This window comes from Elgaria multicarinata, chromosome 4 (assembly GCF_023053635.1).
Source record: "Elgaria multicarinata webbii isolate HBS135686 ecotype San Diego chromosome 4, rElgMul1.1.pri, whole genome shotgun sequence".
NCBI classification, from domain to species: Eukaryota; Metazoa; Chordata; class Lepidosauria; order Squamata; family Anguidae; genus Elgaria; species Elgaria multicarinata.
The window spans coordinates 134,373,421-134,392,431 of record NC_086174.1 but is presented as its reverse complement, the minus strand read 5'-3'; the positions used below and the strand labels follow the sequence as shown (position 1 = coordinate 134,392,431).

General features: G+C 43.2%; 1 protein-coding gene across 1 annotated transcript in view; it reads left to right on the top strand.

Moving 5' to 3' along the window:
* The window catches only part of HS1BP3 (HCLS1 binding protein 3), a 47,181-nt gene extending 34,857 nt beyond the window's left edge, over window positions 1–12,324 (top strand). Inside the window, exon 7 of the mRNA XM_063125216.1 lies at window positions 7,489–12,324. Coding sequence (XP_062981286.1) covers window positions 7,489–7,741 — 253 coding nt within the window. The 3' untranslated portion in view covers window positions 7,742–12,324. The remainder of the gene's footprint in view (window positions 1–7,488) is intronic.
* The last annotated feature ends 6,687 nt before the right edge of the window (window positions 12,325–19,011 follow it).

Sequence of the window (19,011 nt, the reverse complement as noted above, 5' to 3'; positions counted from 1 at the left end):
CGCTTGTTTCTGTTGAGAAGTTGAAGCGAGAAATGCCGAATATTTTGTAATGCTGCAAGAACTCAGTACAGCCGCTGCCTCAAAGCTAGAGGGGCACATTTAGCTTCTCATTTCAGTCAAATGAGTTTTACATTGGCTCAGTTCAGAGAACAGAAAACCAAAGCTTCCTGCCATGAGAATGAGTCACGCTCAGACTTAGGCTGTCACTCTTCCTTTTCTCCTCTTTCGTATCCCCAGGAAGATCACAGCGTTGCATTTCCTGTTTTAAACTAACCGTAGTTCCCTTTAACATCCAAACACAGGAAACTGTTTTGTTGAAGGGCTCATCTACACCAAGCAGGATGTTCCACTATGAAAGCAGTATGAAAGCGGTATAATAAAATGCAGGTGCCACACCACTGCTTTATAGCGGTATTGAAGTGCACTGCAGGTTCTACACTACTGCTTTATAGTGGAACAGAAGTGCTCTGACAACTGTTGGGGGCCATGACACATCTACGCCAAGCAGGATATAACACTGTGAAAGTGGTATGTGTCAATGGGCCCCAACCATTGTCAGTGCACTTCAATACCACTTTAAAGCAGTGGTGTGGCTCCTGCCTTTTATATACCGCTTTCATATCTCTTTCATAGTGGGATATCCTGCTTGGTGTAGATGAGCCCGAAGATATGCTTAGTGAGAACAAGCAGAATCACTTCATGGATTCAGATCTTGGCTTGTTCTCAAACTCTAGTTCAGCCTTCCTCAAACTGCTGCCCTCCAGATGTACTGCAATTCCCATTATCCTTGGTCATGTTGGCTGGAGATGATGGGAGTTGTAGTTCAAAACCCATCTGGAAGGCAACCGATTGGGTAAGTCTGCTAAAGTTTAAACCTGGGGTGGGCAGAAAGTAAATCTCCAGATGTAGTGGACTGCAGCTCCCAGTATTCCTGATCACTGGCCATGCTGGCAGGGTCTTCTAAGAGCTGAAGTCCAAAGCTGGTTATCTACTTTCTGCCCACCCCTGGTTTAAACAAATCACAGTTCCCCAGGTTTGGGTGTCACAGGGAACTGTGGTTAGTTTAAAACTGAAAACCTCTCCTTGCAGGTGCAAAAGAGGAGGGGAGCAGCAGCACCTGAGTCTTAAGCTTGTCATTCTGTATTATTCATAGTTCCATAGTTTCCCATTGCATCTTAACTTAGACAGTGTCTCTCACTGATGCTGGCCTTTCTAAAGAGAGCCTGAACAACTGCAGTTTGGTTTTTCGTTTTGCTTTCATCTAGGCTTGCAGTATCTCTTTATTTATTGTGTTGCATTTTATCATATGTAGCAAGATGAGAATCCAAGCCAAAGACTTTTCCCCCCATTATGACCTCTTTAAAGCTATCTAAGCTAAATATCTGCCTTTCTTGTTACCATGGCACCTGCGTGGCTGCTAGAAAGCAAGCAAGGCTGGGGGCAGGAAGAATGGTAGTTTAAACATAATTGATGAGACAAAATAAAAATCAATCTCTACTTGGCATTCAGCCAAGTGGTTTCCAGGCCCTAGGGCTGCGAGCATCCGTTGACTTGATCGGTCAAGCTGACCGTGAGTGGTTTGGTCACAAACCAATGGGAGAGCTCTCATTAATCTCAGCTGGCTGTACGAGCTCCCCCACTGCCCCCCCCAGCTAGAACCAGACAAATGCTGCAGTTGCCTACTCCTTCAGTCTGCTCCGTCCCCCTCTCCTCCATCTCTTTATCTCTGTATTCTCAGAAGTACACAAAAGGATGAGTGCAGTCTCAATGTGGCTCCCGTACTTCTAATAGTTGCCTAATTTAGAGGATTTTGGTAGATGTCTTTGTCATGTCTCTGTGGGTGTGGGGAGAAACCTCACACACACCTTCTGAATGATTACCAAGTTAATGACATTCCACATTTCAGTGTTACACATCTCTGTTTGGGTCCCATAACCCTAGAACCACCTATTGGTTGTTTAGCCCTCACATAAACCATGACACCCAGGTTCGCATGACACAACAAGCAATGGTACCCATCTGCTGTAGCATTCATCTTCAAAATGGTAGCTGACATACACTGCAACCCACTGTGGCTTAAACAAGCCATGGTGGGCTGCAGTGATCATGTGATCAGGTCATTGTGTCTTCATCCATCTTCCACAAATATCTTCAGCTCAGAAAAGTTTTTGCTAATGGTTCAGCCGGTGCATAACGCTTTCATTGATCACTGAGGTAACCCTTTGCAGTTTTCTTAACACAAATGTAGTTTGTTGCTCTTTTAAAAAATAAATTAAAAAGGCAACTGCTTTGCAAAAGCTGTCCTTTAGTTCCTAACACCTTTATGTTACTTGTAATCATGTAGTTCCAATAAATAAGAGTTTCTTGTTATGCAGAATAGGAAAAAATATTATTTTCTTAGGGTCAACTGCTATTGAGTAGAACCACACCTATTTTGCACTACTTATTTGTTGGAGCTGACATATCTAGCATTTCTGGTTTATTTGACCTATTTAGAAGCTATAGATATTTTCCATTAAGACCAAGCTGCAGTTAAATCTGGACAGTATTATGACAAGATGTTCAAACGGAGTCTTTCCTTTTTAAACTGAACTTAATATGTTTAAATCTCAAAATAGAATGTGGATTTCTGTGCTCCTTATAAACCATGTAGATTTCTGTGTTTCTTATAAACCTCTTTTTAACCATATAAACAAATAGTGATACTCCCCCCACCCACCCCAGAGTTGGCTCTGAGATGTTTCTTAATCTTTTCAGATAGTTGCTTTGCTCTGTTTTTCTGACTGCAGTGGTTCCTTTTAATAGCACATTTATTTGCCAAAAAGTGTAGGTTCGATATTGGCCTGGGTTGTGTCAGATTTGCTCGTTCTTTAATAAGATTAATGATATTTCAGAATATATGTTACAAATCAGGGTGGATTGATTTAAATGAAGATGAGAGAAAGATCGCTCTTAATCACTAATTTAAATCCCGTTTTCCATGGAAACTTTTTCATAAACCATGTTAATTTACAACTATATAGAGTATTATTTACACTGCTCATTCTTATGTATGTATATATTTTGAACGCTTTCTTTTTACCTATAGAGGTAATGTCTTTGAAATATACTCAGCACCCATCACAGTTTGAAATTAACAGCACAATCCTATACATGTCTCCTGAGAAATAGGTTGAGTTCAAAGGGGCTTACTCCCAGGTAAGTGGGTATAGGATTGCAGCCTATGCAAATAGAGGAAGTTGTGTGCTGGACAATTTTGTCCTCTTTCTTTCCAGTCTTGTTGCTTTCTGTTTCTCTCTGTCTTGGCCCAGCCTTGCCCTCTGGAGAAAACAGTAGCAAACAAAAATAAAATACCCATAACTGATAGGTCAAACAAAGATTAGATAGTTACAGGGCTGGAAAAAAAATCCAACTTAAAAAATTTTAAGCCACTTTTTTTTTTTAAAGCATAATTATTATCCACCCTGCTTTATTGTTTTTCTGCCTTGCTTGACCCAACACCAACATCACATAAGCATAGAACAACAATCCTGTCTAGCCTATGTATTTGCATATATAGGGTGACCATATGAAAAGGAGGATAGGGCTCCTGTATCTTTAACAGTTGTATTAAAAAGGAAATTTCATCAGGTGTCATTTGTATATATGGAGAACCTTGTGAAATTTCCTCTTCATCACACCAGTTAAAGCTGCAGGTGCCCTGCCCTCTTTTAAATCTGGTCACTCTAGTATAGTTCCTGCACCTTTAACTGGTGTGATGAAGAGGGAATTTCACCAGGTTCTCCATATACAAATGACATTTGCTGAAATTCCCTTTTCTATGCAACTGTTAAAGATACAGGAGCCCTGTTTTCCTTTCCATATGGTCACCCTATGCATATATGACTTTAGTCAGAAAAAACTGAAAACTGCACAACTCACCCAGCCCTCTTTGTCAATGTTAACCTAGGTTATAGCTGTGGGCCAGAAAGGAATTTGTGGGCCAAAACATGTGGAGGGCCACAAGTTCCCCAACCCTGGTTTAGAGCATGTGTACCCACCTTGTAGTCTGGTTTCCAGAAGTGGAAGAGGCTGCAGATGTTTGTGGGACATCTGGACAGGAACAAGAAGTTGGCCTTGCTCTCTTTGCACTGCAGCCTGCTCTTTGGCAAGGTAGACTGGAAGCAAAAGCACTCTGAGCCTTTGGGTGCCACATATGTAGAGTGACCTCTACTAGAGCAGCACTATGCCATCCTCTGGGCTTGGCATAGCACACACTCACCCCAAAGGTTGACCCTTAATTACTAAGGAGAGGGCAGCTAAAATGATCAAGGGACTGGAGCATCTCCCCTATGAGGGAAGGTTACAAAAGCTGGGATTGTTCAGCTTGGATAAAAGGAGGCTAAAGGGAGACCTGATAGAGGTGTGCAAAATTATGCATGGTACGGAGAATGTGGATAGGGAGAGATTTTTCTCCCTCTCTCAAAATACTAGGACCTGAGGTCATCCCATGAAGCTGATTGGTGGGAGAATCAGGACAAATACAAGGAAGTACTTCTTCACACAGCACATAGTTAAAGTATGGAATTCACTACCACAAGATGGTAGTGATGGCCACCAATTTGGATGGCTTGGAAAGAGGGTGGGATAAATTCCTGGAGGAGAAGGCTACCAATGGCTACAAGTCCTGATGGCTAAGTGCAACCTCCAGTATCAGAGGCAATAAGCCTGTATGTACCAGTTGCTGGGGAACATGGGTGGGAGGGTGCTGTTGCACTGTGTCCTGCTTTGTTGCTCCCTGGTCGACAGCACTGTGTGAATAGAGTGCTGGACTAGATGGACCCTTGGTCTGTTTCAGCATGGCTCTTATGTTCTTGGTGTGCCATCGATTATTGGAGGAGTAATAAATGGAAAGCGTACTATCTTGCCATTATTAAAACCACCATCAATACTTCCAATGATTTTAATGGCACAGGAGATGTGGATATTTAGAAAGAAGCCTCAGAAGAATTGATCCCCATGCATGCAGTTTTGAGGCTAGATTCAGAATTTTATAGCACTTTGCTTTCACCAAAGTGAATGGGAGCTGCTTTGTCATCTATTTATGCTAGAAACCATAACCATAATACATCTCTTTGAGCACGTGCTATTTTAAAATTCAAATATTTACAGAATTCGAAGAGTGAAAGAAGATTTAACGAGACAGATGTTTGCAGGTCCGCTGACTCGTTATGACTGTTGTATATGTGCAGAATTATTCCCCTGGCACTTGGCATATAATACACAACAAATGGTTTTTTGTTACACTATGACATATCAGCATTGTTGCCTCCCAAAAGCGGTCTTTTAATTTTTCTTCTTGAGTTTGCTAGGAAGTGATATTGAGGCCCAATTCTTTCATTATGGCAGGAAACAACATTTTTTCTTTATAGACTTTACCAGTGTGGCATGGGTGCTAGATCACAAGTGACAATAAACAGAGTCTATTCGTTCCCTAGGGTGTACCAGTGAATAAGCATAAACTACTGAATGCCAGCTTCTGAACTTCAGAGATTGAGGTCGATGGTTACCAAGGAGAGGGCCTTCTCAGTGGTGGCACACTAATTGGGGGGTGCTCTCCCCAGAAAGGTTCGCCTGCTGCCTCCTTTGTTCCCCTAATAGCACCAAGCAAATACTTTTTTTAAAAAATAGGCCTTTTAGACTTAATGTTAGCCCTGCTGATTATTTTTTATCTGACTTTTAAGAACTTGTTGCCTTTTAGTCTTGGTGTTTTATGGCTATCTGTTTTTTAATTGATTTTACACACACACACACACACACACACACACACACACACACACACTTCATGTAAACTGCTCTGAGAACTTCTATGATAGAAGTTTCTTTAATAGAGAATAACAAGAATATAAAATACACTCTATGGAAAATGGGAACAAGAGGCGGCAAACAACAATAGAAATTCTCTAGTTACCCAACCCTACTAAGATGAAAGTAGCCACATCTTAAGAATTTGAAAAAGGTTCTCAAGAACAAAAGATGAGCTGCCCAGACATTTCCAGAGGCCCCAGACAATGCCTCACAGGTCATTTACTTGTGATTGTAATGTGCTCACATTCAGATGATGTATTTGTCCCAAACCTTTTCACTACTTTTGGGGGTCAAAACACACCCCAAAAGTTTGAATTAATGACTAAAATCCAAAGTAAGTCCTATTGAAATGAATGGGACTTCTTAGCCATGACTAACTTAAGTCTCTTTCATTTCAATGGGTCTACTCTAAATAGGACTTACGTTGGATTTTACCCAATCTGTGGGGGGAACCAAAGAGCTTTCAGAGGGCTTGCCATAAATACGGGTTTCTTCTTATTTATTTTTAAAGCTTTGTCATTGCTTCAAGCGACAGTTTGACTGTTCTCAGCAGCTTGGCAGAACAGAGGCCCATGGGACATCATGACATCACATCTTTCCTGTAAGCCTTCTTGGGGAAGCGGGCTGGGAAGACAGCTGCCCCTTTTGGCCTTTGGGACTAAAATATGGCTAACTTCATCTGGATTCAACCCAACCCCTTTTTACTGGAAATGTGTCTTTTGGCAGATCATTCCAAGAGTTCCTTTTCGTTCTTCGGTGGCAGCATTGGCAGATGCCACGCTTTGCACCACTGCAATCCTGAATGCCATTAGCATCCCTATGCCTCCAGTTAATTATGGCTCATCTCCAGTCTTTTGAAACCGTGCCATAAATACCAGTCTGAATTCAGAGGAAATAGGTAGCTTATTGCAGGGGGGTTAGGTAGTGGTGGTATAGACCTGAGGTTGTGTACTCTCTCACCAGATCATGCGTAAGCAAGCTCATGCTCATTGGTTCTAAAGCTCCGGTGAAGCACATGGATTTGAGCACTGTAGTTTGGTCTTGGGGTGACAAACGGACCTCTGTCTTTAAACACAAGTCGGAAAAAGCTCCATATAAAGTGGGAGGAGGGGTGTGCAGTTTAAAGTGCAAAGTGGATGTACAGGCCAAGGTGTTGAACTCCCCAGCTGTTCATCTCCCAGTCTGGTTCGCTATCAGGGCACTGACTTTAGGGGGAAGGAAGGTGGGGAGAGGGTTCAGTACTGCCCATCTGTTTGCCCTGGTTGTTACTTTAAATAACACTTGTCACCGGAGTGGGACACAGGAAGAACTGCAGAAAGCAGCCTTACCTTGAGTCGGACCACTGGCCCATCTAGCTCGGTCTTGTCTACAATGGCAGCAAGTCTCCAAGGTTTGGCAAAGAAGTCTCTCTCAGCCTTACCTGGAGATGCCAGGGATTGCACCTGGTTCCTTCTGCATGCATTGCAGGAGCTCTACCACTGAGCTACACAGCCCTTCCCCGAGCATGTGATAGTGGCAGACCGAGGATAAAAGACACAGGTCTGCCGCCATCAAGGGTAGCTTGGCCTTGACTGTAAGAGTTGCCCAAATGACATAAGGTAGCCTTCACCTGTTTGATTCCTCTCCCTTTCTCTTTCACAGAGTGGACGAGGATTTTGAAGAAGTGTTGAAACTGAGCTCTAAACCCAAACCCAAACCCAGGACCAAGCCTGCAGTGCCACCTAAGCCAAAAGTACCAAAGAAGCCAGTAGTAAGTGATACAAAGCTCTCATTATCACCATCCCAAAGAGCAACACCAATGAAAGAGAAGATTCAAACCATGGCTGAGGTAGACATTCTCAAGTATATTCAGGAAAATGAATCCATCAGCAGTGAAGAACCGAGTCTGTTCTGAAGTGTAGGTGGCCCAGGACCTGCCTCGGGAAGAACTCCCATCAGCCTTCTGAGTGGCCAGCGTACCATAGCACACCCAGGTGTCCTTGGTTGCCACTTTGCCTACTAGTTCATTAAGAAAAAGAGAGCAGACACTTGACTCAGATTTCTGGAAGCAGCAATGAATGGTGTGATTTTACTACAGAACAATTATGATCTAATCAATGATGCCTTATTTTTAAGAGAGTTTAAAGAGTGAGGCCAGGATTGAATTGAAAATCTAGTTCACCGAACTATAGTTGAGATCATGCTATAGTAATGTATCTATATAACGTAGCTTTGGGGAAACTGTTTGACTGGAAGGTCCCAGAGTTAAGCAAGAATAAAAGGAGGAGACTAAAAGAGCAATCCTATTGTCCCTGGGCAAGCATCCCAGGGATGATAGGATGGCTCAGAAAACCCCTTCTGAAGTCTGAGACAGCACTCTGACCTCAGAAGGGGGAGTCAGAGATCCAACCCTTGACCCTGCCTCCTCGCAGCTAGAAGATTGACCTTGCAGAGGGGGAAAGGAGGCATTCTGGTGGGAACGGAGGGGGACAAGACTGGAGGGGCCAGGATATGACTTCTCCTGACTGTCCTCTAGCTTCCTTCCCTCCTACTCGAAAAATAAAAGAGATCAGAGGGACAGGAGGGCGTAGGAATCTCAGAAGCCACTGCGTTCGGGGCCTTCCAAGCAGTGAAGTGGCATGAGTTGGTTCGTAACATTAAAAAAAAAATACAATTCTGTGCTTTTTAAAAGAAAACTGGAAATAGTTGGATTTCCTCCAGCTGTCACCCCTTGAAAGAATTTGTAGAAAAACATGGCGATAGCTGTGGTGCAGCCTGCAGAGAATATTCATGTAGAGTTGAAATCCATCGTTTATTCAACCCATGGGTGGTGGTGGTTGAATTCGCTGCTGCCATGATGTGCAAACCCTGCCATGCTAACAAACCATGGTTTTCTAATCACAAACAACCCAGAAAGAGAACCCATGGTTTGTTGTTGGATTGTGAACTCTGAGTTGTTTAAACCATGGCTTGTTGTTACAAGTGAATGCAGAGCTGTGGGTTGTTCATGGGTCGTTTCACCAAGCTACAGAGATGGTAGACAAGAGCATAAAAGAAAATCCTTCCACTTTGCATGCCCATATTACAGCACTGCAAAGACATTTGGGATTGAGGGAGGGAGTGGGTGGAAGAAGAGGGAAACAAACAGACCAACAACTGAGGGGGAAAACCATGGTTCAGTCATCTGCCAGACAAAACCTGGATAGGGCAACAAGCAATGTGTTAAATAAACTATGGATTAGCATGGATTGTCATTATTTCTGAACCAGGCCTATGTGTAAACTAGGGCTGTGCAAGGTTTGAACCTTGGATATTCAAATCCAAGGCTTAGAGGCCATTTTGTGGCAGGTCTACCATTTTAGGACAGGATCCTCCATTTTCCTGCACAGCCCTGAGCCACGGTACAGCCTACATCCCCCAGCATGCAGTGCCTGGGAGGGCTGGACTTACCAGCGATCTCGCTAGAGGACGCCAGCATGGCAGTGGGGAAGCCAGTGATCGTGCGCAGCGAGGACACATCTGCCTTCTGCTCCTGGCGGATCCCATCCAAAAATGGCGGATCTGTCACAAAATGGCCTCTGAGCCTTGTATTGGAATATCTGAGTTTCCAACATTGCACAACCCTAGTGTAAACCTGTTCAGTGTGTCCAAGGGGTTCTACTTGAGCAACACGATTGGTTTTCCAATTTTCCTTTCCGACCACAGACAGACTTTTGTGGTGCGTTAGAAGCCATTTCCAAAGGTCTCTAGAAGTTTGGGAGCAGCTTATCATGTGGCAGAGAGGAAGGAGGCTGCAGGAGTTCCCAGTATAGCATTTTGATCCTGGTTTACACGTGCACCTGGTTTTAGTCTCTTCTTAACTTGGCAATGTCCCCATCCTTGGTGTTAAAATGTGTGTCCTCACTGTTAAGATTAAGCTGTTCATTGGGCAGTGTTAGGTGAAAGCCATCTATATTCGTCTTAGCCCATGTTCATGAAAATGTTTGAGATTGTTTGAAAGTTGCAGTTTTATAGATGCTCATTCCTTGATAAAGATGCTTATGTCATTTCTGATAAGGTTTGTAAGACGAACAGAAATACCACATTTTGATAGTTGAATTAAGACACATTGGTTACTTGGCAGTGTATAAGTATTTGAAAAACTTGGGTTTTTTTGTTTTTATGCAAAATTATCCCAGGTCTTTCCCATCCCTTCCCAAGCAGGTGATTGAGGCCCATGAAATAATCTCTCTTGGGGAAAACTAAGCCATATCAAATATTTACTAAGCCAGTAAACCTGTCTTGATTGCCTTTTGAATACAGACCTGAGTGAATGAGGCGGTGCGAGGGAAAGAGGAAGCATTTAAAGCACTTTATAGTAATTGTGTTCATGCTGTATGATGTTCATAATTCTATTTTGGGTGATATTTATTCCCTCTGGGGAATGAGTAACAAATATTTCTGTGGCTCAAATTATATACCACTATATGAGAAGTGCACATTAGCAGTGTAAGTTGTATTTGGTTTACCTAAACTATTTGGGCCCCACTTCTACGCATATTTAGACAGAAAAATATCCTACAACTACCAGCATGCCTCAGCTAGCATGGCAGGTTTGGGGCATGCTGAGAGTTATAGGTCATTTTTTCTGCCTAAACAAGCACAGGATTGCGCCCTTAGTGTCATTTTTCCTCTATCCAGAATAATGTAAATATTTTTTAAAAAAACATATGGTATATTCCATGCAATACAGTACATAACATACAGTCTAAATAAATATATTGGTATATTAATATAACATATAGTCTGGTAATACAAAAAGTTAAAATAATGCTGAGAAACATCTAGGTTACATTGAACAACGTCTGCTACTCATTCGTATAACCTAGGGCTGTTGAACCTGTTTCAGCCAGAAGGTCGAATTTAATTTCAGAGGATCTTTGGGGCCCACATTCCAGTGGTGGGTGAGGCCAAATGCAAAGTGGGATAGGATGAAAGTCCAAAGGGGTGGTGACAAAAATTCAATAAACACCAGCATGTGTTAGCTGAAGGCTCTTACTGCAAGTATATAAAAAAGCCTTAGCAGATGCATTTCATCCTTTTAGAATGGGGGGACGGGGACACAGTGCAAATCCAGGAAATCACCAAATGATTGGCAGTCGAGGGGAAAGGGGCGGGGCGGGGCTAAGGGAAGGGAGCATGGCCATCTGGGGAACTACAAATTGGCACCTCAGGTGCACTGGATTTGGCCGAAAGGCCTGAGGTGTAACACCCCTGAGAAAGCCGGTAGGCATCCAATTGGCAGCATGGGTGGCACAGCCAGCTGGGGCTTGTGGCCTACGTAGACGGGAGCAGGAAGTCCTGTGAGCCTAGTTATGACATAGTCAAGCCCCCATCTTCTGCCTGCTTCTCCTGCCTTGCCCTACTGCTGACTGCTCCTCAGCTCAGTTGACACGAAACCACACGAAGACCCAGGGAAGTTGCGCATCTAGACGCTAGGAAGATTGCAAAGCAGTTTACCACTGAGAATCGGCAGTATCGCAAGTCGTAGTGAGTAGCATTTTGACTGTACGTTATCTTCGAGCCTAAAGCTTTCTGACTATCAAGCAGCTTTACGTATTTTTGAAGTGGGTAACCATTGAGCTTTTCACCGTGAGATTTCCTTGACTAAAAGAGGTCTCACTGATTGGGTGCCCCGTGTCAGTTTGCCAGCACATGGGAATGCCGGAGGGAAAGGGGACACGTGACACAAGTATGCCAGAAGAGGTAAAGTCTAAATTATGTGTGCATTAGAGTGGCATCATCTCATATTTGGGATTTGTAACACATTTCCAAAACATATTCTTGAGTTTTGTAAAAATAAATAAAAATAAATGCTTTATTCTTTTTATTATTTAAATACATAGTAATTTAATATCTTTTATTCCAAAATGCAAAGTATAATTCAGTCGTCTTTATCGTTTATTTCATTGCCATTGACAGTAACCATGCAAGTGATATTCTTGAGCTTTGTTGTCATGTTTCCTTATTGTAATTTCTACCAATTTCTTGTAATACAGTCTTTTGATTTGTTAATATTATATAGTGCCCCTGAAGATGATCTTAATTCAAAACATATTGGGCCTAATACAGTATACTTCTGTGTGCCTTCTTCCTTTCCTTTCCCTATGTTTATAAATCTGATTGGTTCACAAACACCTTATTCACTGATCAAGACACTGATTATCATTCAAGGTGGATGGGAATTTGGATCTGCATAGTGCCTGTATGCAATGAAACAAAATAGACTAGGTAGCTTATTGTCCAGCGTTCTCCAAGCTGGTGCCCTCCAGAGGTTTTGGACTATAGCTCCCAGCATTCCTGGCTATTGGCCAGGCTGACGGGCTGATGGGAGTTGAAGTCCAAAACATCTGTAGAGCATCAGTTTGGAGAAGCCTGGTTTAGTCTGTTAGGGATCCACCCTTAAAGGCAGCTTAAAAATATTTTTTAAAAAAACAAAATAAAACTGTTGTAATAGCATTTGTTTGTTTGTTTTTGAACAGCGTTTTTGTGTTCCAAGAACAATAACAAAGCCATGGTCAAAGCTCAAAACACAAGCTTAGAAAAACAGAAACAGTTGGGGGTAGCACTAATACAACCGGATCAGTTTAGAATGGATAAAAGTAGAGAAGAGTCAGCATCAGACCTCCCAAATACTTCACCCTGGGCCATGCAGAAGTGCAACATCAAATCGTTCAGTTTATCCTCATTCTTTTCTGCATCAGAAGGGATTACAGATGGGGAAGTTTAAAAGGCACAGAGCCAATGCCTTCCTCAAAGCTGCATGCTGACAGTTCAGGTTAATAGTTGTACACTGTGAGCCTGAACATATTTACTCAAAAGTCAGTCCCACTGAGTTCAGCAGGTACTCCAGAATGCAATCATAAAGTCCCTGCCTCTGGTCTGATGTTCCCAGCAGACATCTTTTCCTATTCCTTTATTATTTACAGTTTTATTGAACCATAGCATCTTTGGTGGTTTTGTCACGTTTTTTGTTCTTTCCTGTCCTTTACGGCTACACGGACAAATCGTTTAAATAACCCACAGAAGCTTGTCCCTCCTTTGATTATTTCTTGTAGAGAGTCTCACTGTATTTGCTCAAAGTCTAAACAATACAATTGTTGTTGGACAAACCTTTGCTGTTAGCAGACGCTTCTGCCTGGGTGAATAAGAATGTTCTTACCTGACATCATAAAGGTTGCAGTGTTGGTACCAGGCGAGGCTCTTTCAGAAGGGCTTTCCATAACTGGGGCAGCAGTGTTGAGAAAGCCCTTTCCTTTGTGACAATAGCATACTTCTGATAAGGGGAGGCACCTGGATAGGGGGCTCAGCAGAAGATCTTAAAGCAACGTCAGTCCCCAAACCCTGGTGCCATCAGGGCAGGACTCTGGCTGAAGTCCAGGGCCCCATGCAGCAGAGTGAGCATGGGGAGGACCCTCCAATGCAACAGGCCTGGCTTATCACATTTTGAAGTAAGTGAAAGAATAAATGCACATTGCCATCTGAAAAATGGGGAGGGGGCAGGAGGATACGATCGGGAAGTCTAGAGTCAAAAATTACCTAATTGCACCACTGCTCCCAAATCTTAAAAATTAGTGCTGCTAATTGTCAGAATCTGTGTCCAGTTGGTTGCAAAACTCAGAATTACTTCTGCACAAATGGTTCCTGTCAGCTTCAAGATAAGTGTGACTTTGGGTATAGAAGTATAGCTTCCAAATCACGTGAGGTACTGGTTCCCTCTGTTCAGCACTGATTAGGCCTCATCTTGAGTATTGTGTCCAGTTCTGGGCTCCACAATTCAAGAAGGACGCAGACAAGCTGGAGCGTGTTCAGAGGAGGGCAACCAGGATAATCAGGGGTCTGGAAACAAAGCCCTTTGAGGAGAGACTGGAATAACTGGGCATGTTTAGCCTGGAGAAGAGAAGATTGAGGGGAGACATGATAGCACTCTTCAAATACTTAAAGGCTGTCACGCAGAAGAGGGCCAGGATCTCTTCTCAATCATCCCAGAGTGCAGGACACGGAATAATAGGCTCAAGTTACAGGAAGCCAGATTCCGTCGGGACATCAGGAAAAACTTCCAATTACCCAGGGAAATGGTGGGCTCTCCCACGCTAGGGGCATTCAAAATGCAGCTGGACAGCCATCTGTCAGGTATGCTTTAATGTGGATTCTTGCACCGAGCAGGGGGTTGGACTTGATTGCCTTATTGGCCCCTTCAAAATCTATTCTATATTCATCTCAAAATTCAAAATGTGCCCACTGACCCAAAAGGTTCGGGGATTGGGGATCCCTGACCTAGTAGCCTGTAGAAGTTTTTCTTTTTAAGCTATTGGCTGGTTGGTACAATAAAACAGCATGGCCCATAGTAGTAAGGACCGGCATATTGTGAAGGTCTACTAAAGTAATAAAGCCATCAACTCATTCCCAACACGTAGCACAAGCTACATTGAAAAGTATGAAGTGTGTGGTGTCAAAGCACTCTCAAGAGTGGCGCTAAAATGTTTTATTCCTGATACTGGGAAAGAGTTTGTATGTAAGCAAAGTGACAAGATGCAATAGAAGACAAAGCTGTAGTATTTTTAAGCACGTATATGTTGCAAGTTAGGGTTAAAGGTGAGTCTTAGATCTTAAAGAGTTGATGGCCTCTGCAAATACAGGACTGAAAGAATTCTGGATACAGCAATCCAAACACTGGCTGTTTTGCATGAAGATCTGAAAATCCTGATAATGCCTGCAGCCTAAGACAAAAAAATCAGTGATGAAATCTTTACCCACAAGCCATTATTTAAATATGTGACCAGACACTCCATAAACAGAGCAGTGCTAACAATGGGAAGTAGACTCCTCTAGGTCATGGTGGCAAAACAAATGATTATTCTTGGAATATTTTGGTTTTAAGAAAATGCTACCTTTCCGCATGTCTGCTGGCATGTTCTAACACACTCTTCAGTCGTAATCCAACACAAATCATGCCTTCCTAGCTTGTTTATCAGATTGGGTCCTGTATAATTTTCATGTTTTCTGTGTTCAAGATGTCTGAACATAAGGTAAATATCTCATAGGCGGTGAAGTGTTTCCTAGCACAGGGCACGTTGGCATGTTCAGAGACAACCTCGGAATTGATCATTCCGAGCGTCACCAAATTGGGGGGAAATCGCGTTTGCCTACCGTTGCTTCTCCACCCCACTTTTGTTGCTCAATACTTCCTTTTTCTCTCAGGGAGAAGAAAGAGGAAGTAAAAAAGTGCAGATGGCCCATTCAGGGGGCGTCTTTATCATGCCGCTCCTCCTGCACACAGCAGGAGATAGCGGCAACTTCTGTCTTTAAAAATAATATGAACTTGCCGGGGGCTTTTTGGGTCGTGCGAAGAGGCTGGAGGCATGTGGGTGGCACATGACGTTGTAAGACCCCCGAAAATCCGTGAGTGCCCAGTAACGAGAGTGCAATAAAACGCTTGTCTGATGAAGCCCGTAATCAGGGCCAGAAGTATGTGCCGAGAGGGATACACCTTCCTTCCACATGAGCTTTTGCAAATAATAAACACAGATTTGCCATGAACTTTTTAAAAACATCAGAGTTGCAGGCCAAAGTAGAGCCAATATTCTAGAGCAGGGTCCACAATCCTTTTGAGCCCATGGACACATTTGGAATTTTGTGAAAGTGCCACAGTTGAGAGTGGAGAGGCCAAGCCCTGAGCAGGGAATGTCTTGTTCTCCTGCCATTCTGTATCATTCATGAGCTGTGTACAGTTGGGATCCCTTTCGAATGTACTTTTTAATTGAATCTTTGGCCACCGTAAGTCCCACAAAGACCATAAGAACATAAGAAGAGCCCTGCTGGATCAGACCAAGTGTCCATGTAGTTCAGCATTCTGTTCACACAGTGGCCAACCAGCTGTTGACTAGGGGCCCACAAGCAGAACAGGGGTGCAACAGGAACCCTCCCACCCAGCAACTGCTTCTGGAGATATCACACAGCTATGTGGACTACTAGCCATTGATAGCCTTCTCCTCCGGGAATTAATCCAACCCCATTTTAAATCCATCCAAATTGTTGGCCATCACTACATCATGTGGTAGCAAATTCCTTCTATGCGCTATGTGAAGATGTACTTGCTTCTGTCCTGCGCTGCCCTGGGCTGCATAGGTGTACAACTGTGCCACCACCATGATCACCATATATTTATGCCAGTGAGGCAATTCACTCAATCTGAAAACCCAGGAGCAGGGGAAGATAGAACAAGTCTGCACCAGAAGTTTTCATTATCCGACCAAACAAAATTTGCAGATGTAAGTGGTCATGTGGCATCCCTCTCCTCCGCTCTTCCTTCTTGGTGGGACAGCCTTCTCCATCTTGGTGTCCTCCAAATGTGTTGGATTGCAACAACACCCATCCTCTCAGCTAGGTTGGCTTGGGGCAATGGGACTTGTAATCCAGCACATCTGGAGGGCACTAGGTTGGGGAAGGCTGCTGTAACAAGGGATGGGTTTAAGAAATGAGATCAACCTAACCCTGGGTGCATCTTCTTTGATCTTGTTAGAATATGCTCCTTTTCTCTTGCTTTTTAAAAAGCTGTTCTCTAGGCTTTGCATTAGCTGCAGAACTTCGTAAGGCTGCTCCTCATAGGAAAGGCTGCAAACATTTTAAAAGACAACCAGTCTAAGCACCTGCTACTTTTAATTCATGCCGAGCAATTCCTGCGTGAGCTCATGTAGGCGAGTTTCAAATGCCTGGTCCCCTTGGAAGCGACATGGCTCTTCTGCTAGCAGCTGTTGCAGCCAGCTCAGTCACTCTGGAGTTATGAGCGTATTTGCCTTCAATTATCTCATGTCACGCTCACTGTTTGGGCAGGATCTACACTTCTGTTTTAAAACATTTTATAACAGTAGCGACTGTTGGGGCCCAGGACCCGCTCCAAATACAGTCTTCAAAGTGTCATATCCTGCTTAGTGTAGATTTAGTATACCATGCAGTCTAAGAATATGAAAGAAGTATTAGATTCAGTCTGGATGGGTTGTGTAGGGTGACCATATGAAAAGGAGGACAGGGCTCCTGTATCTTTAACAGTTGCATAGAAAAGAGAATTTCAGCAGGTGTCATTTGTATATATGGAGAACCTGGTGAAATTCCCTCTTCATCACGCTGCAAGAGCTATACTAGAATGACCAGATTTGAAAGAGGGCACGACACCTGCAGCTTTAACTGTTGTGATGAAGAGGAAATTTCACCAGGTTCCCCATATATACAAATGAGACTTGCTGAAATTCCCTTTTCAATATAACTATGAAAGATACAGGAGCCCTGTCCTCCTTTCCATATGGTCACCCTAGGCTGTCCCATCACCAGTGTGGAAGCAAAAGCTTTTCTATGTGGCATGGGAGAGGGTGCCATCTTGTCATTCAAATGAGGCGGCTACATGCCTTGACCCAGCCCTGCTCTTGCATTGAACGCTCACTTGTTTTTAATTAATTAATCTGATTTACTCAGTCCATGGATTATCTTACTTTTCAGCCAACAAGCCTCCAAAAACAGGTTGCATTATTATTATTTTTTAAAAATGTTTTTTAAATCAGTTTTTTTTTTTAAAAAAAGGAGTGGTACAAAACAGTGAGCAGCTGAGCAGGTAAAAATAAATGAAAAATCCTGCATTAAAACAAATTAAACCAGAGTTCTTCCAGCCAGAGGACTCCTACTATTGCTTGTGTTCATTTACATTTTTACCCCACCCTTCCTCTGAGGAGCAGAGTACGTGGCTCTTCCACTTCCTATTTTATCCTTACAACAACCCTGTGAGGTAGGTTAGGCTGGGAAGTTGTGTCTTTCCCAGAGTGAACTTCCTGACGGAGTGGGGATTTGAACTCTCATTTCCCAACTTCTACTCTAACACTCTAAGCACTGCACTAATCTGGCTCTTCTCAATCATTTGAGGATTTCTGGATAGTTCGTGCCCTCTCCATGGCTCTTTTACTACATTCGGCAGAAAACCACCTGGAATTTTTCCAAAGATGTCTTGGCAATTCAACAAAGATACACATGCAGAGTATTTAATTGACACTACCATGCATTTCAAGATGTACATCTTCAGATATGAATGGCCCTATTCAGATGAAACGCTAAACCACGGTGGTTAAGCAATTTGAGCTAAACATTACGGCTTAGTGTATTGTGTGAACCTTTCCTAATCATGGTGGCTACATAACCACAGTTTAAACATGCTCACTAACCATTTGCTGTAAAAGGGTTAGTGGCCTAACCATGGCTTAGCGTGTTGTCTGAACAGTCCCAATTTGAGTGCAAGGGATGGGAAGTACCCTGGCAAGGGTCCTCCATCTTGTGGACAGTTCAAGGTACAAAACCATCAACTATGCTTTGGTTCCTTAAGCTATGTCTATTTTATATCTATGTCTATTTAAAAATGTTATTTTTAATCATATGCACAGTCTGCAGTGTGCTGTGCTTGAGTTGTCTGTGCATTGCAGAATCTCAGTGTAGTTTTTTTAACTGAACCGTGTGACCAATACAGCAAATGCTGCATGGTGTTCTTACCAGCTCAAGCATCCATCTCAATCCATTTCTGATTTACAGGGCACAATGCGCCTTCCTCCCATGGCAGTCCTGAAGTACTCCAGCAACACAGATAGTGACGAACCCTCATGCTAGGGATGGTGAATGTGTGGCCTTCCAGATGTTGTTGGACTACAATTCCCATCAATCTTCACCATTGTTTATGGTGGCTAGGGTTGATAGGAGTTGCAGTCCAACGACATCTGGAGGACCAGAGGTTTCCCACCTCTGTATTATAGGCGAAACTACAAGTTGAACACAAGCTGTTGGTGGAAGAAGGTCTCCGAGGAGTTTAGGACAGTCACCACTCTGAGAGGTTGCCTGGAAAGCTTTGGATATCTTAATATGCTCTCTGCCTGTCCAGATAAACAAACACTGGCAGAAGGAATCTGAGGGCAGGTTATATGTCTGTCCAGCTGGACAGACAATGGAATGGCGTGACGTGAGCATGAGAAAATGGAGTTGCATTTGGTGTCGGGTATCAAGGGAAGCTACCGTCCCCTCCTGTGTGAGATCTTCCATGAGTCAAGAGTTATCTCTTGGCATCTCTGATACTACAGCACAAGGAATGCTGGTATGAGTTTGCTGACTTCATAAACT